At 45.2% G+C, this 19,823-nt stretch overlaps 1 protein-coding gene across 5 annotated transcripts in view; it reads left to right on the plus strand.

Moving 5' to 3' along the window:
* Nucleotides 1-19,823, plus strand: part of RUNX1 (RUNX family transcription factor 1) — a 269,894-nt gene that overhangs the window by 168,231 nt on the left and 81,840 nt on the right. For 3 of the 5 annotated variants that reach the window (XM_086416556.1, XM_086416572.1, XM_086416586.1), the window contains exons 3-5: nucleotides 623-661; nucleotides 6,524-6,777; nucleotides 13,266-13,422. In XM_086416556.1, the coding sequence (XP_086272682.1) occupies nucleotides 623-661; nucleotides 6,524-6,777; nucleotides 13,266-13,422 (450 nt within the window). The remainder of the gene's footprint in view (nucleotides 1-622; nucleotides 662-6,523; nucleotides 6,778-13,265; nucleotides 13,423-19,823) is intronic. The other 2 variants (XM_086416563.1, XM_086416580.1) reach the window with 1 other exon arrangement.

The raw sequence follows: 19,823 nt of genomic DNA on the forward strand, positions 1-19,823 counted from the left end.
GTTACACATTCGCATATATCCATTCTTTTTCAGATTCTTTTCCCATATTGGTTATTACAGAATATTGACTAGAGTTCCATACACTATACAGTAGGTCCCTATTGATTATCTATTTTGTATCTTATAGTGTGTATATGTTAATCCCAAACTCCTAATTTATACCCCCCCACCTTTCCCCTTTGGGTTTGGTTTTCACTTTGAATTGTGATCCATCCCTCCATTATCCAAATGTATTTTTAACATTCATGAAATAAATCACATTTGCATCCCATACAGAGCTTAAAAGAGGTGATTCTATGAATGATAAAGACCTTAGTATTAGCTAGCGATGGGAGACACTGGTAGAAGGCACATAAAAACCACATGCACATGTAACAGTTCATTTTTTATATGATGATTTACTGTTTTAAGTTATTTTTGACCCAAAGCTGGACAATATGCTACAAAAATCTCCAGTGCTAAAAAGTGTGAGAGGCAACAAGCTCCCCAGAAAATGAGAGAGGGGATTTAGTTTCCACACTGGCATTGGTTCCATTACAATTAATCAACTTCAGTAAATTTGGTGTTTGCTGTCAATATATTCACACAATTATTTTTATTTTCCTATTTTCTACTCTTTCAGAATGTGTTCACGGAATGAATCCATCTAGAGACGTTCACGGTATGTTAGATTCCAAATTATATTCTTTATATGCATATTCATATACGCATATATATGACATTTTATCCATGTATCTCTATTAACCCAAATAATCAAGACATTTTTTTTTGCTGATTCAAAAATATTTAAAAGCTGTTTTCCATATTGTAAATGTCAAACATATAAAACATTCCAATGAAATCTTAAATGATACCCTTGGTTCTACAGCATTTACCACAGGTGCATTGTGCTGTTATTAAATGACTTTATATGACTCTCTCTAAAAAAAAAAAAAAAAAAAGCTTGGCTTCTATGTGTTATAACTTTATTACTTTTGCTATAGCAGTGCTAATGTAAAATTTATATGAGCAAAATGCTTACTAAGCATCCCTAACTTTTAAAAAGATTAATTTAAATTCTTTCTCAGTTTGTTACTTGTGAGTTGTAAATTGATTTACAAAGTTAGTGAAATAGTCATATTTCAGCCACAGAATCCCATGGAAACATTCACACAGAGGAAGGATGTAGTGAAAAAACGAAGGAATCTGGTCCCCCAAAGTAATTATATTTCAAAAGTGAAATCATCTCAAATCTACTGGGAGAAAGGGATGTTTAATTATTTAAATTCCAATGTTGAAAACCCGGACAATCTGTATTATACATACATTTACATGTATGTTAGTCTCCATCAAAATTGTTCTCATTTCCTGTGCCATTAGTACCAACTAATGTGATCCACCTCTAGAAAAATACATTCTCTGCTTTTTATTTTCATTAAAATGGTCACTGAAAACAGAAATAATTATTTTAGAAATGTTACATTTTTAGGAATGTAATTTTAGAAATATATTACAGAGGGGATTCTAAGAGAATGGTTGAGATTCTTATTTTTGAGAGCGTTTTGAAAGAGTAAAAAATGTGTAATATTTAAATGTTTTCTGAGACTCCCATCATTATTTACCTAAAGTTGTAGAAAAAAACATGTCAACAAGCTGTTTTCCAGTGAAATTGTTTTATTTTCCCCTTCCAGCTAAGCAAATACTGATTTTTCAATTCACTGTGAAAACTCACGTTTCATTCAATCAACTAGGAGCCTTTTGGAAAATTCCCCCATGCAGCAAATTTGGAAGAAGCTGTCACACAGCATCCATCCGCCCAACGTATTGCTTCGTTGTAATTTTTGCACTGTATTATGACAAAAGCAAATATTAGTATTATTCCAGGGGAACACTACGAGTGTATACAGAAATGTTTCCTTTTCTGTTAGAGAAGCAAGGGAAGGGAAATTCTATATCGCCGCTTAAATGAGCGCTCCTGGTGGAAAAAGAGTACATTCAACTCCATACTCTATCTGTACAAAGCCCTTTAGATTAAGGGGTTCGGGATACCCCCTTAGTTGAGTCCCAGGCTGCCAGCTTTCCATTCATTTTAGTTCCTCGATAAGGAGGGGCGGTGTGTTTTATTGCTGGGTTTCAAGCCTGCACCCCGTTAGCGCAGTTACAGCCTGCGCAAGGTCCTGAGAACCCCAAACGCCCGGCGGCCCCACTCAAATAAAATCAGCAGCAGCTTTCCTTCCTGCTACTGTCCTTGTCGGAGTTCGAACTCGGGATTTACTGGTTGAGATTCTGAGCTAAACAGCGTCTGAACCGGGTGCATCTATCGCTAATCCTCTTCTCTTACTAAGGAAACCTGATTGCCACCTGGAAGACCGCGTTGCGTGGGGCGCCCGCGGCCCCTCGCAGGGTTGAGGGTTTCAGGCAAACGGTTGCAGCCCCAGAGGAGCTTTCTCTGAGCTTTCCGAGCAGGCGGCTAATCCCTCACCCCTCGACCGCTACATCCTTGAAGGCAAAGCCCATTTTTGCCTCCACCACACTCTTTAGTCCCCCCAGACCCGGTCCTAGGGGGTCTATGGGGATGCACTCGATCGGCTCCTGAGGAAATACACTCGAGCCCAAGCAGAAAGATTTCACTCGGCCCGAACTCGCCTCTAGAGCGGGCAGCGTCGAGCTCGGGCGCAGAAGAGAGACTGTGTGGCCCCGGGGCTCCGGCGCAAACGGTGTGTGTGTGTGGCGGGGCGGGGGTGGGGGGGATTGTCTGGGGACTGCTCGGTATGTGGGATCGCTCGGCCCGGGTGGAGAGAAGACGGTTAGGGGAGGGGGTCTTTACACCTGCAATGTCTGAAATGAGGCTTCTTCACAAATCACTTTTAAAGAAAAGTACAAGGGCGTTTTCTGAGACTCCCCTCAACTCCCAGACCCATTAAACAAAATACAGCTGAATACTGGAAGTTCCGGAATGTCCCAGGTTTTTTGGAGCGAGAGGAGCGAGGGGATGGGCGCACCAGGCGAGATGCGGGGCCGGAAGGAGGGGGCCTGGCCGCAGGGCGCCCGGGTCGCCCGCAGCCCCTACGGCTTGGGACCAGCAGATGGTGGGACGGCCAAGGGATTTCGGGAAAAAAAGACCCCGATACGCTCGGGTCGGGACAGCCGGGACCTCTGCCCGAAGGTTCCCCTGCCGCCCTCCCGGCCGTTGGGATAGCGGGGCGGGGGCGGAACCGGGCCGCGCAGGCAGGATCCGGCTGCCGTTTCTCCTTTCGCTTACCCCAGCTGAAGTTCCTACCGGAGACCCAAAGGCCTCCAGAAGGACTGAGCAACAGCCGCGCCGTCGGGGGCGTTCCCCCGGCGCGCGGGCCGGCCGCCGGGCGCCTGCTGCCCCCTGGCGCCCGCGCCGAGCCGCCCGGCCTCTCCGGGCCTGGGGCGAGGGAAGCGGCCGCGGCGCCCAGAAAGGCCTCCGCGGGCTGGCCCGCCACGGCCCCCGCCTCTGGCAGGCCCCTTGGCGCTGGAGCCCTGGGGAAGCCGGAGCGGCGGCGGCGGCAGTGCTCCGGCACCCCCAAATCGCGCGTCGGCAGGGGGAACCAAGGCGGGGGGTGGGAAGGGAGAGTCCCCCACCAGGGGGCGGGGGCGGGGGTGGGCGAAGGACCCCCGCCCAGGGCGAAGTCGACGTGGAGGGCTCCGTGCCAGGCGACGGGGGTAGTGGATGAGCGCCCTCCCCGCGAGGGAGGGACCCTGTGGGCTCCGCGTGGAGTGTGTGTGCCCGCGGCCGGGCGGTGGCGCGGAGGAGGGGGGGTGACCCGGGGCCCCTCTAAGCTCCGCGAAAATGCCCGCGGCGCCGCTGGGACGGGAGCGGGGGGCATGTTCCTGCCCGCGCGCAGAGCCGGGGTGGCTTCAGTTCCCGGGGCGGCTGGCGCGCGCGCGCGCGCGGGCGGGGAACGGAGCCCGGGGGCCGTTTCCGGGGAGCCGGAGGTGGGTGCGGGGCACGAACGACCTGGGCCCCGCGGGGGAACCCCGCCCGGAGGCTTTCCACTTTCTTTCCAGTCGCTTGTTCTTTGGGGGGGTCTTTTCTGAACTACGGAACTCCTTCGCTGGCCGCTAAGCTCAACTCCACCTGAGCGAGGCGCGCCGCGTCAAGACGCAGCGAAAAACACCAAGAAAACAAACCCAGAGAGAAAACTCAACACACAAAAGGCAGGTCGTGGAGACCGACCACCGTCTGGCCTCAGTAAATGAATCAGCGCCACTTCGCCGCGGCTGCCAACCGGCGCCAAGCGGCTCCCCGGGCTGGGCCCTCAGCCCTTCCCGGCCCCCTCGCGGCCGAATCCCATCCACGTCGGGAAAGCGGAGGCCTTGGGGCCGCCCAGACCCCAGGTCTCGGGAGCCTAGCGGCGGCCGCTTCATCTATCTCCATGGCTCGCGGGACGCTTCCCTCCGACAGATCTCTGAGACCGGACCATTCGGGGCTCAGCGCGCGGCCTCAGTCCCTCCAGGCCGACCGGCCTTCTGCTCCACCTCCTGGGTCTCCGAACCACGGCAGCCCCCCGCGGCGGGCGGGCGGACTACCGGTCGCGCAAGCCCGCGGGTGTGCAAAGCCGCCGCCGTCCGCACCGGGATGGCGGTCTCAAGCGAGCGTGGGAGAGTGTGAGTGCGGGTCTGTGGATGCGAGGAGCGCGGCGTGGCCACCGCACTGGCGGTGGACTCTCCACCCCGGCCGCGTACAGTAGCGCGCGGCGGCGGCGGGGGCGCGCGGGCCAATTCCAGGAGCCCGCGGCACCGAGCCGCGCCCTGCCTGATACCGGAAAGGCCTGTGATTGGCCGGCAGCCGCCCCTATGCAAACGAGCTGAGGGAATGGAATTCCTCGGGCCGGGCTTACAGTAAAAGCACGTTCATTTCCAGGCACTCTCATTCATAGAGCCAGCGGGCGCAGGCGGGACGAGCGCCCCGCGGCCGGACCCAGCCAGGGCACCACGCTGCCCGGCCCTGAGCCGGCAGGCACCTCTTGTTGGGGATACTGGGGACGCCACAGGAAAGTCAATCTTTGCCGTTTTTTCTAGAACCGCGTTGGAACTTCGATTTTGATTTTTGTGTGTGGGGTTTTTTGTTGTTGTTTTTGCGTTTTCCTACTTTTGAATGAACTGGTTTCTTGGCTGGATGGTTCCATTTCTTTGCTGGGTGTGAACTTTTCTCCGGTTGTGTCCTTTGACAACAGCGGGAGAGAGTGCGCCGGGCTTCGTGGCGAGTGGTGAAGTGGCGCGTGTGCGTGGCAGGGTGTGCGTGCTTGTGTAACTCGAGCCGCCCCGTCTGTTGAGATCTGCGCTGCGGAGCGTTTCTCGCCAGGGCCCGCTCCACCTGCTGCGGTTCCGCGGTGAGTGTGGGTAAATTGGCGCGTCCGGGCAGTTCACCCGGCCGGCGCTGGGGCGACGTTGAAGGAAGCTCGTCTCGCTACTGCCCAAGTCGGGGCTGACTCACCGGAGTCGCTGTAGACGGCGGCTGGCTTCCGAAGAGTGCGTGCCTGCGTGCGTCTGACTCTGCTGCAGCTCACCTCCCACCAAACCACAGGATCAGCCACAAACTTAACCAACATCCCCAAACCCGAGTTCTCAGATGTGGAGAGCTGAACCCTGAGTGTCATCGACTTGGATTTTTTTTTTTTTAAGATCAGCTTTTTCTTTGATAAAGCTTGAATTTTCTGAACTGAGCATTTTGCCAGAATGTATTGAAAACATGACAAGTCCTTCTCGCCCAGCCCTTCTTCAACTACTGAAGCTGATTCTCAAAGCTACTTAGAGAAGAAGAAAAAAAAAAAAAAAAAACCTGCAGCGAACATTAATGGGTTTCTGTTGTGTTTAAATTCTCTACAGATTGTATTGTAAATATTTTATAAAGTAGAGCATATGTATATGTTTATATATATGTGCACATACATTAGAAGCAGGACCTTTTGGAAGTCTCAGCTCTCGCTTTTGAGGACCGAAGCCAGTTTTGCATGAATAAAAAGTGGCGCCGTATTTGAAAACACTCGTATATTTTCTGTTGTGTTTGGACTTTAGACAAAACTCACCTGGGGGGGGAAAAAAAAAGAAGAACTGACAGGCAATTAACTACTGGAACTTCCAAATCCTGTATTTGCTGGTCCTTCTGCTCTCCGCATAAACAGTTTAGGAAGTGTATGGGGATTTTTACCTCCGGGTACTTCTGTAACAGCCAAAGACTGAAACTTCAAACTCTCAAAGCAAGACTCAGAAGATAGGGTCCCTTGGCACTTGACTTTGGATTCTGGTCGCCCACTTTTTAAAGCACTAAGTGGTCGGTGCCCAGGTCTGAGCTGAGGCCGATCGTCAGAACTAGAACTTTTTCCGCCTACCTGGACTGTTCGTAACTTAGTCTCCCCCCTCTCCCCCAGCCACCTTGCAGCAATAAAGGCCCCTGAACTTGTATGTTGGTCTCCCGGGAGCTGCTTGCTGAAGATCCGCACCCCTGTCGCCGTCTGGTAGGAGCTGTTTGCAGGGTCCTAACTCAATCGGCTTGTTGTGATGCGTATCCCCGTAGATGCCAGCACGAGCCGCCGCTTCACGCCGCCTTCCACCGCGCTGAGCCCGGGCAAGATGAGCGAGGCGCTGCCGCTGGGCGCCCCGGACGCCGGCGCCGCCCTAGCCGGCAAGCTGAGGAGCGGCGACCGCAGCATGGTGGACGTGCTGGCCGACCACCCGGGCGAGCTGGTGCGCACCGACAGCCCCAACTTCCTCTGCTCCGTGCTGCCCACGCACTGGCGCTGCAACAAGACCCTGCCCATCGCTTTCAAGGTAACTCGGGCCGGAGCGGGTGGCGGGAGGACAGGCAGAGGCCAGTCGATCGCCGGGGCGATCAGGGAAGGGCCGTGGCCAGGCAGGCGGGGCTGGGTTCTAGAAAGGGGCCGGCGCGGAGGCCCGTGGTCCACCCCTCTGCGCTCCGCACTCGGGGGATGCTGCGTTGCCGTGGCGACCCTCGGTGGGGCCGGGGGTGGGGCCGATGGTGGAGGGGTCCCGCTTCAGTAGGCCGCCGAGGCCTCCGGGGGACGGTTGAAAAAATTAAGGGTGCCCTCCCCCAAAGACGTCCACGGAGGGCCGGCGGGACCTCCTCCCCGGGCAGCGGTCCTTCGCTTTGATCCAAAGTAGGAAAAGTACCCGGCCGGAACCCAGCCCTTCTGAGGAAAGCATCAGGAAATAAAATTGAGATACTTTGATATACCTTTGGATCCAGGAAAAGAAACTTGACAAGGAAAACTCTCAGGGCTTTTCCCCTCATCCACCCCCTCTTTAACAGCACTGTAGGAATTAGCAAGTTCAAAGTCCACGGCGGACTCTGTTAAATTTGCAAAAGTTTTCGGAGGAGTGTTTTTTCTGTTGTTTTGTTTTGAGCTTCTAGCCTATTCCTGACAGAAGCCGCAAGTAGCGAATCCTGTTTCTTTTCCGGGAACCCTCTTGAATGTTATCGCCGGCTCACCTAGCTTGAAGCCCCGGGTCAGCGAAAGGAGGCATAGCGGGCTGCCGTGAGCCTGGGGGTCTCATCCGCCTGCTTTGCTGTTTGAGGGGAGGGGGACGGTGACGTGGACCAGGAAACTTCAGCCTTTTAGTTTCAGAGGTCCGCGTTCAATTTTCACCCCTCATCTTGCGCTAGCTTTCAGCTGTCTTGAAAAACCTTGGCCTTCAAAGGGGCTATATAAACAACCCCGGGCGTTTTTAAACAACCGTCCCACCACCCCTGGCAGCAAACAGAAGACGTTTCATTTCGGCGGTAGGGATTCAGTTCTTCTGTCTTGGGTGGGTTGAAGAAGGGGCAGCTTTTTAAATACAATCAGTGCTGTCATTTCCTGTTCTTTTAAAGGGGCTAAGATAGGCAAGGGGTGGGGGTGGAAGCTATAAAGATCATCTACTCTTTTTATTCTTAAAAAAATAAAATAAAATCTGGCTACATAATTGTCCTCTTTAAGGGGAGATTAAAGTTTTTTATGGTTCCAAGCCTGGGATGGATTTCTAGCTAGTTACAATGAATAAATGTTCACTTTTTAAAACACAAGTTAACTATCGGAGTTCTTTATTTTTACGCTTTAGACACCTTCCATACTTAGATTATGGTTTTTAAAACAAACAAAAAGTGCAGTTGGCTGCCTGTATAGAGTTGCCTCAATTTTCTGAAAGAAGGAGTTTTTGAGGAGGATAGAAAGGACGATGAGTCTGAGCAGCTGCTGGACTCTTTCCTGTCTCTTCCTCCACCTCTACAGATTTGGGTTGGGAGCTCATTTCAATTTTAAATCACTCTAATCCCTGTATATAAAAGGACTCAGCCGGCAGACCTCCTCGGCTCTGACGGGGATGGGCCCCGGGTCACTTGCAGATAAGTGCAGAGGGGAGGAGACAGGCTGATAATCAACCCGAGGGTCCTTTAAACCAGGTGCTACAGACACACCACGGGAGTGTGGGTTCTCAGAGATCTGTGGCTTCCTTTGGGCGAAGTCATAGTCTCCTCGGCTAGGGAACCCACACCCCAAATACTAACTGATTAAGAATCTGAAGGAGTTAGGGCCAGGTCATTTCTCAAGCCACCCCATGAAAGTATTTCCTTCTAAAAAGAATGGAAAAAAGGGGGGGAAAATCACGTAAATTGCTTTCCTGAACCGTCAGGGAATTCCCTTTAGCAGAAATCTTAATAACCCTAGAGGTTTCCTTTTTAAAATGACTTCTGACAATTCACTGTTTTAAAAAGATCTGTTTTACTGAGTGATCATTTCTAGGTTCAAGATCAAGGTATAAACCTCTTGAAAAAAGTTAAAGTGGATCTTGACAACTTTGGGGGCAAAGGAAAGGACAGTAGAGGAATCAGGCCGCTTGGTGAACAATCTGTCGCCACTCCAGTCCCCAGGAAGAGGGGCCTCTTTCTAAAGGAGACCTGCTCACCGCCTAACGGAAGAAGCAGACAAAACTGCCAGTGAGGGAACAAGCACAAAGATTAGGAATAAAGCAAGCTAAACTTTTGTGTCCCTGACTCCACTCTGTACTCATCTTGCACTACTTACCTCCCAAGCACTTGCTATAGAAATTAGTACTTTAGAATTTGGATTTTATGTAAGCCCCAGACAACCTCTTTAAGAAGGTAAGCACTAAAGAATTACTACGATCCCCCATACTAAGGAGGAGAAAATGTAAAACCATGATAAAGTCTGATGGTATTGATGAGAAGGAGCACTGAAATGATTCTTTAGGCATCTTCTGAATATGTGTAAATCCTCTTCTTTAATCTTTGAAACTAAAGGGAGATTTTAAGGTGTGAGTTTTCCTTAAAATAGATGAAAACCATCCTAATTGCTTATCCTGGGCCCTAAAATATCCCCCACGCCCCCGTGTCTCTGGTGAAATTGCCTTTATTTTTTAGCTTAGAAGAGATCCCTATTTTACTACAGAGAAAAGTCTTAAATTTGCTACCTGTTACTCATTAATTACCGAAGCAGTCAAAAAAAGCTGTTCGGATGACTTAGGATGTGTTTTTTAAGACTGTAATATTAAAGTTTATTTAGGCCCTGGTACACCAGAGTCCGAAGGCATAAACATGCCTTCAGCAAGTTGAGAGGCCTTGGACGCTGATAGTAATATTCTTTTCATAAGAAAGAAAGAAGTAACGTTTCTGTTGGTGAGATCATGGTCTCCTAGCTATGCAGTAAATGTCATCTCAGCTGAATGCTAAGTTCCACCCCTCAACTTTCTTTAAAACACTGGAAATTTAAGGGATTTGAAATAAATGAATTGTGACTATAATTTCAGCCTAACTAGAGTTGGTTTAAAATGCCAGTTTCAGCCGTGAACAGGCTGACCAAGAGCAGTGTGGGGAGGTTCTGTAATATAGAAGAGGCTTGATATTTTGCCCAACTTCCTGATACTTTAAAAACAGAGAAGTTAAAAAAAAAAAAAAAAAGAGATATCCTTTGGCCAGCAAGTCTCTTCTTGTCTGTTTGGTCTGTGTTAAAATGTAAACGTTTGTGTTTCCTTACCTATTGTTTATAGCTTTTCATTCCAGTTGTTTCTTTTATTCTGTTTGAAGTTAGATTAAAAAAAAAATTCTCTGCATATTGCCTATCAGTGATAAAATCTATATCAAATTAACAGAAATGTTAGTTTTTAAGTTAAAAATATTTTTCTAGTCTAAGAATGCTTGCTAACAATTAGATGATATTCTTTATTAGTGTAGTTTTCCTGGATTTAATTCTTTCCCTCCTCCTCACCAAGAAAAATCTATAAAAGGCCACGTAAATGATCTTTGAGCCCTGAAATATCTTTGACTCCTGCTTCAGTTTGAAAAAGGGGAAAAGAAGATAAACTCCTAATTTCTTTAGTCTTAAATTCCAGCATCAACAACTTTTTCTTGTTTAGCCACCATGATTATTTTACTCTGTATTTTTGTTTGGTGACTGCCTCATGAATTTGCCACATTACTGATGAGGATAGTTTGGAAAGATGAGTGAGGCACAGACATGGAGCACTATGAGAGGGGCCAGTGGGAGGAAGATGATTTAGAATACATTTTGGTAGTTATAAAACAAGATTGATTTATTTTAAGCTCTTTAACCAACAATGAGTTATTCAGTTTGAAAACCATGCAGTTGATCCGGTCCCTGTATACTTACTTACTGAATGTGGAATTAAAACAGAGACGCCAGGTCATCACAGGGAGATGGGGATGAGGAAGTAAAAATATGTTTTCAAGGAGGACATTTCAACATTGTGCGCTAATTTTACAGAGGGAAGTGAAAACAGTTGGGGGGGGGAAACAGACTGGGGGTGGATTTTTAAGAGACTGAAAAGAGCAGAATAAAGCAAGTCTACTTCACGGCAATAGAAAAAATGGTAACAAGAACTACATAACTGATCAAGGAGATTTATTTCAATAATGGTTTTGAAACAAAAGGGAATTGTCATATTACTGCTCTTAATTTAACAGCAACAAACGTACTTATAATAGGCTCTAACTACCTAATTAGAGGGTGCTTGGGGAAGAAATAGCTGTGCTTTTAAATTTCCTTTATAGAAAACATGTCCAACATTTGGATGGAAAGGACTGGAAAGAAAGATAAGAGTGCAAGTTGGATAAAATAGGTGAGGTACATGCCTGCCTATTGCTATAAGAATTGAGTCTCCTGGTACAGTCCTGGGGTCAGAAAGATGCCTACCTCTTATAGTGAGTTGGTTCAATTTCCCCGTCATAGTCCTTAGAATCCAACAGCTGAAGCGCCTTAGGAAATAAAAGGAATAAACGGTCAACTGGATGACATGAGAAAGGGTGATGACTAAGCAGGCAATGAAGATGAGAATTTAGAGAAACATGGCTTTTCTGTCATAGAAGGGGGCCTATGGCAGCCTTATATGCAGACAGAAAAAGAGGACTGAAATATAGGTGTTACCCCTGCAAAAATTATGTATCAAATATTAGGTAAAAATGGGGAAGTGGAAAACCAGAGGAGGAATAACCACTGTGGAATGCTTTACTAACACAACTCAAAAATAAAACCCTATACCCACTAGCAATCACTCCTGATTACTCTCTCCCTCAGCCCCCGACAACCCGTCATCTAGTTTCTATGTCTGTGGATGTGCATATTTTAGATTATTCATATAAATGCAATCGTACAATACGTGAACCTCTTGTGAATGGCTTCTTTCTCTTAGTGTACTGTTTCAAAGGTTCATCTATGTGGTAGCATGTATCAGAACTTTATTCCCTTTTGTGATGAGATAATATCAATTGTATGGATCTATCACAGTTTTAAAGTCCATTATCAGTTTATGGACATTGGGTTATGGAATACTTTATCTTTGTAATAAATTTATTGTAATAAGTTTAAAAAATATAAAATGAAATAACCCCCCCTATCGATTATAAAATTGGAATGATGAGCACACATTTCACTAGTCACTGAGAAAATACCAATCAGGGGTATTGCAAGTGATAGGAGATCGTGATCACGAGTAGAACTGATTTTGATTTGAAATTCTACGACCACTTTAGAAAACACAAACAATGGAATTTAGAAGGATCAAATGTCCATTTCCCAAGAAATGGATATTCCTACATGAAGCATCGTTGGCCATGCGTTTTGCCTTAAAATTCCTGTTTTTTTAAAAAATTACCTAAGTGTCAAAATATTTATTTACTAATTTACTTTACTAGTCCTGATAGGAAATCCATTTCCATTCAGGTACATTGAAGGAATTCTTCTTCAACATCATCTGGGTTTGGAAAAAAATCTCAGTTATCTATCAGGTCCATGTTAAGACATCTCTGGGACTCACAGAATAAAAATGTGTTGAAATTTTGCTCCTGAAATCAGAGCAGCACATCAAAGTGAGCACCCCTCTTCTCTGAGGTCTATTGATTTTGTAATTAGTATTATGTTTCTGATGTTTTTCTCTTGCATACTGCAATTCAATGCTAATGAAAAGCAAAATCATAGAATCAAGTAGGGACAATAAGGATGAACTAATTGTGAAGGGAGAGTGTAAGTCATTTACGAATATTCAGCAATTCAGTGGAAGCAATCAGATTTAATTTTAGCAGAAGTTTAAACACCTCAAAAGCAAAATCAACCCTCTTAGGCCTATTGGTAGAGGTCTGGACAAATGAAAAATGGGTTAGGCTATAAACTTACAAAAAAACAAGACATTGTGTTTCTCAAATATGGAGAATTAAGAAGCGATGATTGTATTCATAAGAAGCCATAGCTTTTCAAAGCCCTTGCTATAGTGAGCCTTATTCCAGCCATGTCCTGTGACCTTATGTGGCTTTATTAGGTGAATGTTTTATGATTTAAATATCTATAATTTTACATGTGTGTGTGTGTACGTGCGTGCGTGTTCTTAGTCACTCAGTCGTGTCCAACTCTTTGCGACCCCATAGACTGTAGCCCATCAGGCTCCTATGTCTGGAATTCTGCAGGCAAGAATACTGGAGTGTGTTGCCATTCCCTTCTCCAGGGGATCTTCCCCACTCAGAGATCAAACCTGGGACTCCCGCACTGCAGGCAGATTCTTTACTGTCTGAGCCACCAAGGAAGCCCATAATTTTACATAGTGGAATTTAAAGTAAATCTTCCCATTAATAGCTTTTCTGTTGTTTTAATTTATGATATAAGTTATGATTTAGTTTGCTATTCCTTTGCAAACTAAAAAGCATCACAATATCCGTTCAGTTTTAGAACAGTTACACAAATGACGTCAAAGTTTCTAACATACCTGATGTCTGTGTTTGTCCCTTGATGGGTGTTTAGGTGGTGGCTCTGGGGGACGTTCCGGATGGCACTCTGGTGACCGTGATGGCAGGCAATGATGAAAACTACTCAGCTGAACTGAGAAATGCAACTGCGGCCATGAAAAACCAAGTTGCGAGATTCAATGACCTCAGGTTTGTCGGTCGGAGTGGAAGAGGTATGTATCTGTCAGAACTGAACTTGAAACACCCAGTATTTACATGGCAACAAACCCAGATTTCAAAACATCTAGAAGTTTCTGTGATGGGATTCCCTAGAAGCATAGTCATTTCTTCCCATTATTGTTGCTATGTCAACCTTGTTATTTAATATATAATGTTTCTAACAGAATCTGGCTTTACATTATTGTTTTCTGTTATTGAATTGGTTTAAGACTGATTTGAAGCAGATAAGACATGAATTGCAAATTCCAAGAAAACCTCTCAGATCTTTACTAAAATGTAAAAATATAAAACGTGCCATCATGGAAGCTAAGATCATACAACTGGGGTTCTCTCTTTGATAATTTTCAGAAATCTCTTTACTGGAAGCCTTTAACTTCTGGTCCATGTGCTATAAGTGACGGAGTTTCACATGATCACTTCTAGTAATTTTAAGGGTTATATAGTAGATGATTATTCCATATGTTTCAAAGAAGCACTTTTTATGGTGAAATATGAAGAAATAGTGTTAGTAACATTCTGATTTGGTGATTCTGATGGTAACGTGACTTTCCTGTATATAATTTGGATGGCTTATTATTATCTGTAGGGAGGGGCTGGGCCCAGTTAATATTTTAGGTACTAATAATACCAAAGATTGAACTCTCCCGAGAAATTGTTATATCAATGTGCTTCTATGTGTAGTTTTCTTTCTCCATACATGTTATCAAAGTATTCAACCGGAAAGAGAAATCTTGGCTTGTAATCTCCTCTGGCTTCCAGTCATTTTCAAATATTGTGTTTTCTTTATATTGTAAGAACCTTGGTCCTGTTTTATAAATTAGCAGTAAGTACTGTTTGTTTAACTGAAGGAGGTAAGATAGTTTGTTTTGAAAATTGCATTTTTGTGATACAGTGTTGAATAAGCTTATGAATAAAAGTTATTTTGAGTATGATAAAAAATGACGTAGAAAATACCTAAATAACAGTAGATGACTCGTTTTGAAAAAAAGTAAAAGTACAACCAACAGACAGTTAAACAGAAGAGTAATCATTAGTCTTTATAAAGGCATTTGAAAATCTGTGTTCTTGGGGAATTTGATTAGTCAGAGAGGAAAGGGAGTAAAGGCATGTTGCTTTTTTTGGCTGTTGTGTTTGTGTTATCCTGGCTGTCTGGGGAATTTTAAAAACAGAATCATAGGTGGAGAAAAATTTTTTAAACTTATAACATGGTTGAAAATGTTTGTTTATAGCACTATGTTAATAGTAGGCTAAGGCCAAGAAAATTATATCCACTTATTGAAAGCATGAATGATGTTATAAGGTATAAAGGCACAAGGTCATCTATGGGTTCACTGGTTATATTAAAAGTCCTTGCCTTTCAGTAAATGGAGTTCCCATTGTGGTTCAGAGATACATGTTTAGAAAACATCTCCGAGGTTTCAGATGAGTAGCTGGCAGAGTGGGTGAGAAGCCAATAAAACACAAAGGCCCGACCGTCTGGTCCAGTAACCATCTCAATTCAATTCCTGTGGATTTCTGTTCCTGAGAAACCATAGCTGAGGATCACTGGGTTATGTTTCCAGAGGAAGTAGTATTACATCGTGTGCATCTGTGTAGGTCTATGAGTTGGGTTTTGGTTATGCAAGTTCTGGGAACTCTTCAGTGGTCCATGCCATTTTCCCCTAAGAAGTGCAATAAGTGGCCTTCCCGCAAGGGCCAGGAGGCTGGTGATGATAAAGAAGGACATGCTGAAAGCAGCCTGCTTTCTGTGCTGGCGTTTCTCATCCCTCACTGGCCGTGTCTGTTTTGAGTGGGTGACTAAGAGGAGCTTGTGTTGACTTGGGGAACAGTGAACTGTTTCCCCAAGGTGTGGATTGTTTGCGTTCGGCTGCCTGATTAGTGCCAGGATGCCTTTGAGTCTGCAAAGTGGAATAGCTGCAACCAAGGCTGGGCTGTCTTCTGATGGTGTGGAATGAGACACTTAACTGAAATGCTGCAAATATGAACAGTATCTGTTTTGACCAGGCTCTGCTTCCCATGTGTGCTAATAAGCGATCCAAAACAGAGGAACCCCAAAATAAATGTTGTACCCAGTTAGTTACCCTGTATGTTGTCAGTCTTGAGTGATTTTTTTTTTTTTGGTTAAGTACTACAAGACAAAATGAGCTGTCGAAAGGCCCAGTTTGACTCTGACTGGTAATTTCTCTCCATAATCGTAAAATAACAACTTTATTTTACTCTTTCAAGTCTTGAGTGTCAACATCAGCGCCTGCCAGGTTTTTTCTTTTTCGTTTTTTGCAATTTGCTTCTCATTATGAAGGGAGCAGATGACTTTCCCTCATTTTAACAATTAGCCTTAATCTCCCTTGCGGAATCTCATCCTTTTAAAAGTTTCATAATGTTTTATTAAGTGATCTTAAGACTATCCCCTATTTTGTTTTCTGGTTTTGAAAATGTGTCTGAAAATACAACACTGGCATCACCACACCACGCTGGGGCCGGGAAGGTCCTGGCCGCTGGCTCATCCGAACATTTCACCGCCAGTTTCCCATTCTGTGTAAAGCCAGTGGTCTGATGAGTTTTCTCAAAGCGGCCTGGTACTCCCTTCTAAATAAAGGGTAGAAAAAGAACCTCCCTTTTCTTTTCTCAGCCTTCAGTCCCTAGGGATTGTAAAAGCTCCTAGAAATTGTCAGGGGTGAAACATGGAAGGGTTTTTCTCTTTTCCACAAAACCAATCTGCCTGGGTGCTGGCTCGGGTCCAGGATCGCGGTTCCTAACCTCGGGTTCAGCCTGCAACTGGGAAAACCTGCCCATCCGGCTTTGAAGGCCTCACTGACAACCCTGGCCCCTAAAAAATACTGGTGAAGGCTGTAGCCATCTGGGCCTTCCTCCTTCCTTTCTTTTCTGTCCCTGACAACTTAAATCTCTCCTTCAGGGCTATCTCACCCTGGGAATTTTCTCCCTTTGATTCAGTATCACCATGTAGATCTACCATTCCTTTACAATGGAAGGCGAGATAGTAGATCCCAGGAGAGGGGGTTGTTGTTCAGAACTGTTCACACCTAAACACGCGCACTGGGGACTATCCCTTACCTCCAGAAAAATCCAAGTTCAGGATCAGGGGGAGCTCTTCTTTGGTGACGTTCATTAGTGGCAGCTCACATAGCTTCCATCCGTCGTTGAAGCAGGTGCTATGGATATTTTCAGTTATAAGAAATTGTATCACGGCTGCAGTCGAGAGACGTTGGAGACATTTTAGTGATGAAATCCATGAGTGCTTTCTCCCCTGTTGGAGTACTTAATCAGTTGGAAAGGAATAGATCAGTCAGGGAATACGGCCTTAGTTAATTCATTTTAGAACCAAAGAGGAAATCTACCAGACGTATTATCTATCGTATCATAAATGGGGGAAGAGAATCCACTGCAGATTTCCTTCTGATTTTTCTAAGATTGAGATTTTTAATTTTCGGAACATCCAGGAATCATTTTGAAAATCCTTGAAAGCCTTCTCCCCAGTGGTGGGGGAATGCATGTATGCACTCACACACCCAGTTTCTTGTACAGGCTGCTGAAGCTCCTTTATGGAACTTCTGGGGATCTCATGGACCTGCTCTCCCCCAAGGCAAGAATCTGTGAATTTGGAACTTTTCCTTGACCGTGGAGGGCCAGCCTAGCATGGTGCTGCATGCTATAGATAACCAGAAAATGAGGAAATAAATGAACACATGAGTTAGACATTCTTGCTCCCTGTGCTGTTTTGGTTACACCTGCTTTTATTGTATCCAGGGCCTGGTTTGCATAATTAGGAAAGGAGATCCCATTCAAACTACTGGTCCAGACCTTTAAGACGCCTGCAGGTATACACACAGATGGTCCCTTGCAAAGGAGAAGGGCTTATTTTGTCATTGAAGGGGCAACCTCCTCTCTAGTGAGTGCCTGGCCACCTGGCTACAGACCTGCAATTCGAATTCCCAACCAGCCCAGCAAGGCCACAGGGTTCCCCCACCGTCCATTAGGACCGGGTTTAATTTCTTGGTGGAAATTTCTGTTTATGTTGACCTCCATGGCAATTTTAATCTTGCCCACTTTCCAAATAGTACCCTTCTCAACCCTTTTATAAAATGAAATTCCTTCCTCATGTTCTTGCTGTGGACGACTTCCCAGACATAATATTTACCCTGCCACAATCAGGGTGGTTGTACATTTGTGTAATGTTCGTTACTGAAGGATTTTCATTCTTAAGGTATTTGACTATATTCGCAGAACAGGATGGGGAGGCTGCCTTTCAGATGAGTGAAAGACTGGTTGAAGCAAAGGTACATGCAGGAAAGGCTAGAGTGTACCGGTATTCTAAACAAAGCGAGACGTGTCCTTATGGAGTGGTTATTACTAAGAAATGGTCTGGATGACTCACAATATCATCATCAGATCCCAGTCCTTCTCTGTTTTATCACAGACTCATATAATAGGGGGAGGAAAATTGATCTGACAATCCCAGTGTTGTTTCGTGGATAACATTCAAGATAATCAGTTGGCAGTCAGACCTCCTGGAGAGAATACAAGGAAAAGACATGGGTTGTATTAAAATCACCTCTCCCATTACCACCCCCGTCCCCTGGGTTTTTTTGGATTGCTACAGATCTACCTTTTAAAATGATAATATATACACTGAGATCTGTTTTCACACTTCCAGGTGGGCAAACACGGATAGGAAAAGACTCAGCCTCTGATACGTGCAGCCTCAGGCAGCCCAAGCAAATAACACCTTTTGATGGCAGGTGGAAAGCTGGTGTCCATGATCTGATGCAGAGTTTGTCTCTAGAGATCAGTTTTCTCATTCCGTTTCACATTTGCCCAAGAAAGAGTAACATTTCTTCAAAGCAAGTTGCTGCCTACCACCCAGCAGTTCCTGTCCTGCTTGGTGTCGTGGCAAAGACCAAGGAGGAGAGCTTTCTTGAAAAATGCTTGTGCCTGGAACACGTAGCTTTGCGACTGATCTCTTCATGGTTTTCTTGCTGATTTTATGAAGTGCCAGGTATTGTTGATAGTGTTAGACAGCTTTTTTAAGTTGAGGTTATTTGTATGAACAATATTTAAGAGTTGATGGGCAGAAGCTGGACTCCGTCCACCACTCCCATCCCCCACACCTCCCATCCCACCCCTGCAAACCCCTTCCTTGTCAGCCCACTCGCTTTAGGTTGAAGCAGCTCTTTTTGGTGGGGACAGAAGACTATCAGTCAGAAAGTGCTTCCGAAAGAAATAATGGTTGAGTGATTTTTAGAGCTTCCTGTTTCAGCAGCAAGCATTATAGACATAAACAGTGATCCAGCCAATGGCTCCAGTGCTGCACTGGTTCTAATAAATCAGTTTTGTATTTTCTTTTGTGCTGGTTGGAGAGGGGCGAGAGAGGGTGGAGAAGACTGGTCATGGAAGAACATATTCTGTTTCCTTTTCTTTATTATTTTTAAAGAAAAATGACTTGCTGAAAAGAGAGATGGTATACTGCCTGATGACTGTTTTCTTTCTGTTGGTGGTTATAAAACATTGTCAAATCAGAAAGGGGTTGTTTATGAATAACCATGTACTGTTAGTATGGAAGGGTTATGTAGTTTTGAAGGATCTATTGGACTTTGAGTCACAAGGGGGGTGTGTGTGTGTGTGTTGTATGTGTGTGTGTGTACTTCCACTGAAAAGACTAAATCCACACTAATAACATCTCATCTGAAGCCCCCAAAAAGCAATTAACAGAAATTAATAAGTGAGCAGTGTAGCTTTAATGAGCTGCCTATGAATGAATACTTTCAAAGGTTTCTGGTTTTATCAATTCCGTCTCAGGGCGTGGGGGATGAATTGCTGCTCTTTAAGATTTTTATGTTTATGAACATGCATTAGTGGACTTCCAGCAACACTTACCCTCTGTCATTGGTCCTGATGCAAGTACCGTATTCAACAGAGATGTATTATTTTGTCCACGTTGAGAACAAAGCTTTCCATGGCATTCCTGTTGGCACTGATTTGAGATTCTAGCACATTCTCGTCTCTATTAGGCTATATCAGGCAGTGTATCCCATTTAGAAACTCTATTTTGTCACTGAACTTCTTCCATCACCAAGGGTTTCAGGTTGTTGAAGACCTAAAAATCATAAGGTGATCCCAGCAACCTCCTTCAGGAGACCCGGTGGCCATCCTGTCAGTGGACACAGAATGCATTTCCTCTGGTTTCCTTGGTGAGTAAGCTTTCATGTAGGAACCACTTACACTGTTTTTCTTGAAGATGGAAGTACATTTCCTGTCTATTTCTCAACTTGAGTGAATCCCTACTTTTACCTTGAGATTTCAGAGCATCATTAAGGCCGTCAGTTCAGTTCAGTCGCTCAGTGGTGTCCAACTTTTGGCGACCCCTTGGACTGCAACA

This window comes from Bos grunniens, chromosome 1 (genome assembly GCF_055505025.1).
Source record: "Bos grunniens cultivar Pamir isolate PY7600 chromosome 1, Bosgru_T2T1.0, whole genome shotgun sequence".
Classification (NCBI taxonomy): domain Eukaryota; kingdom Metazoa; phylum Chordata; class Mammalia; order Artiodactyla; family Bovidae; genus Bos; species Bos grunniens.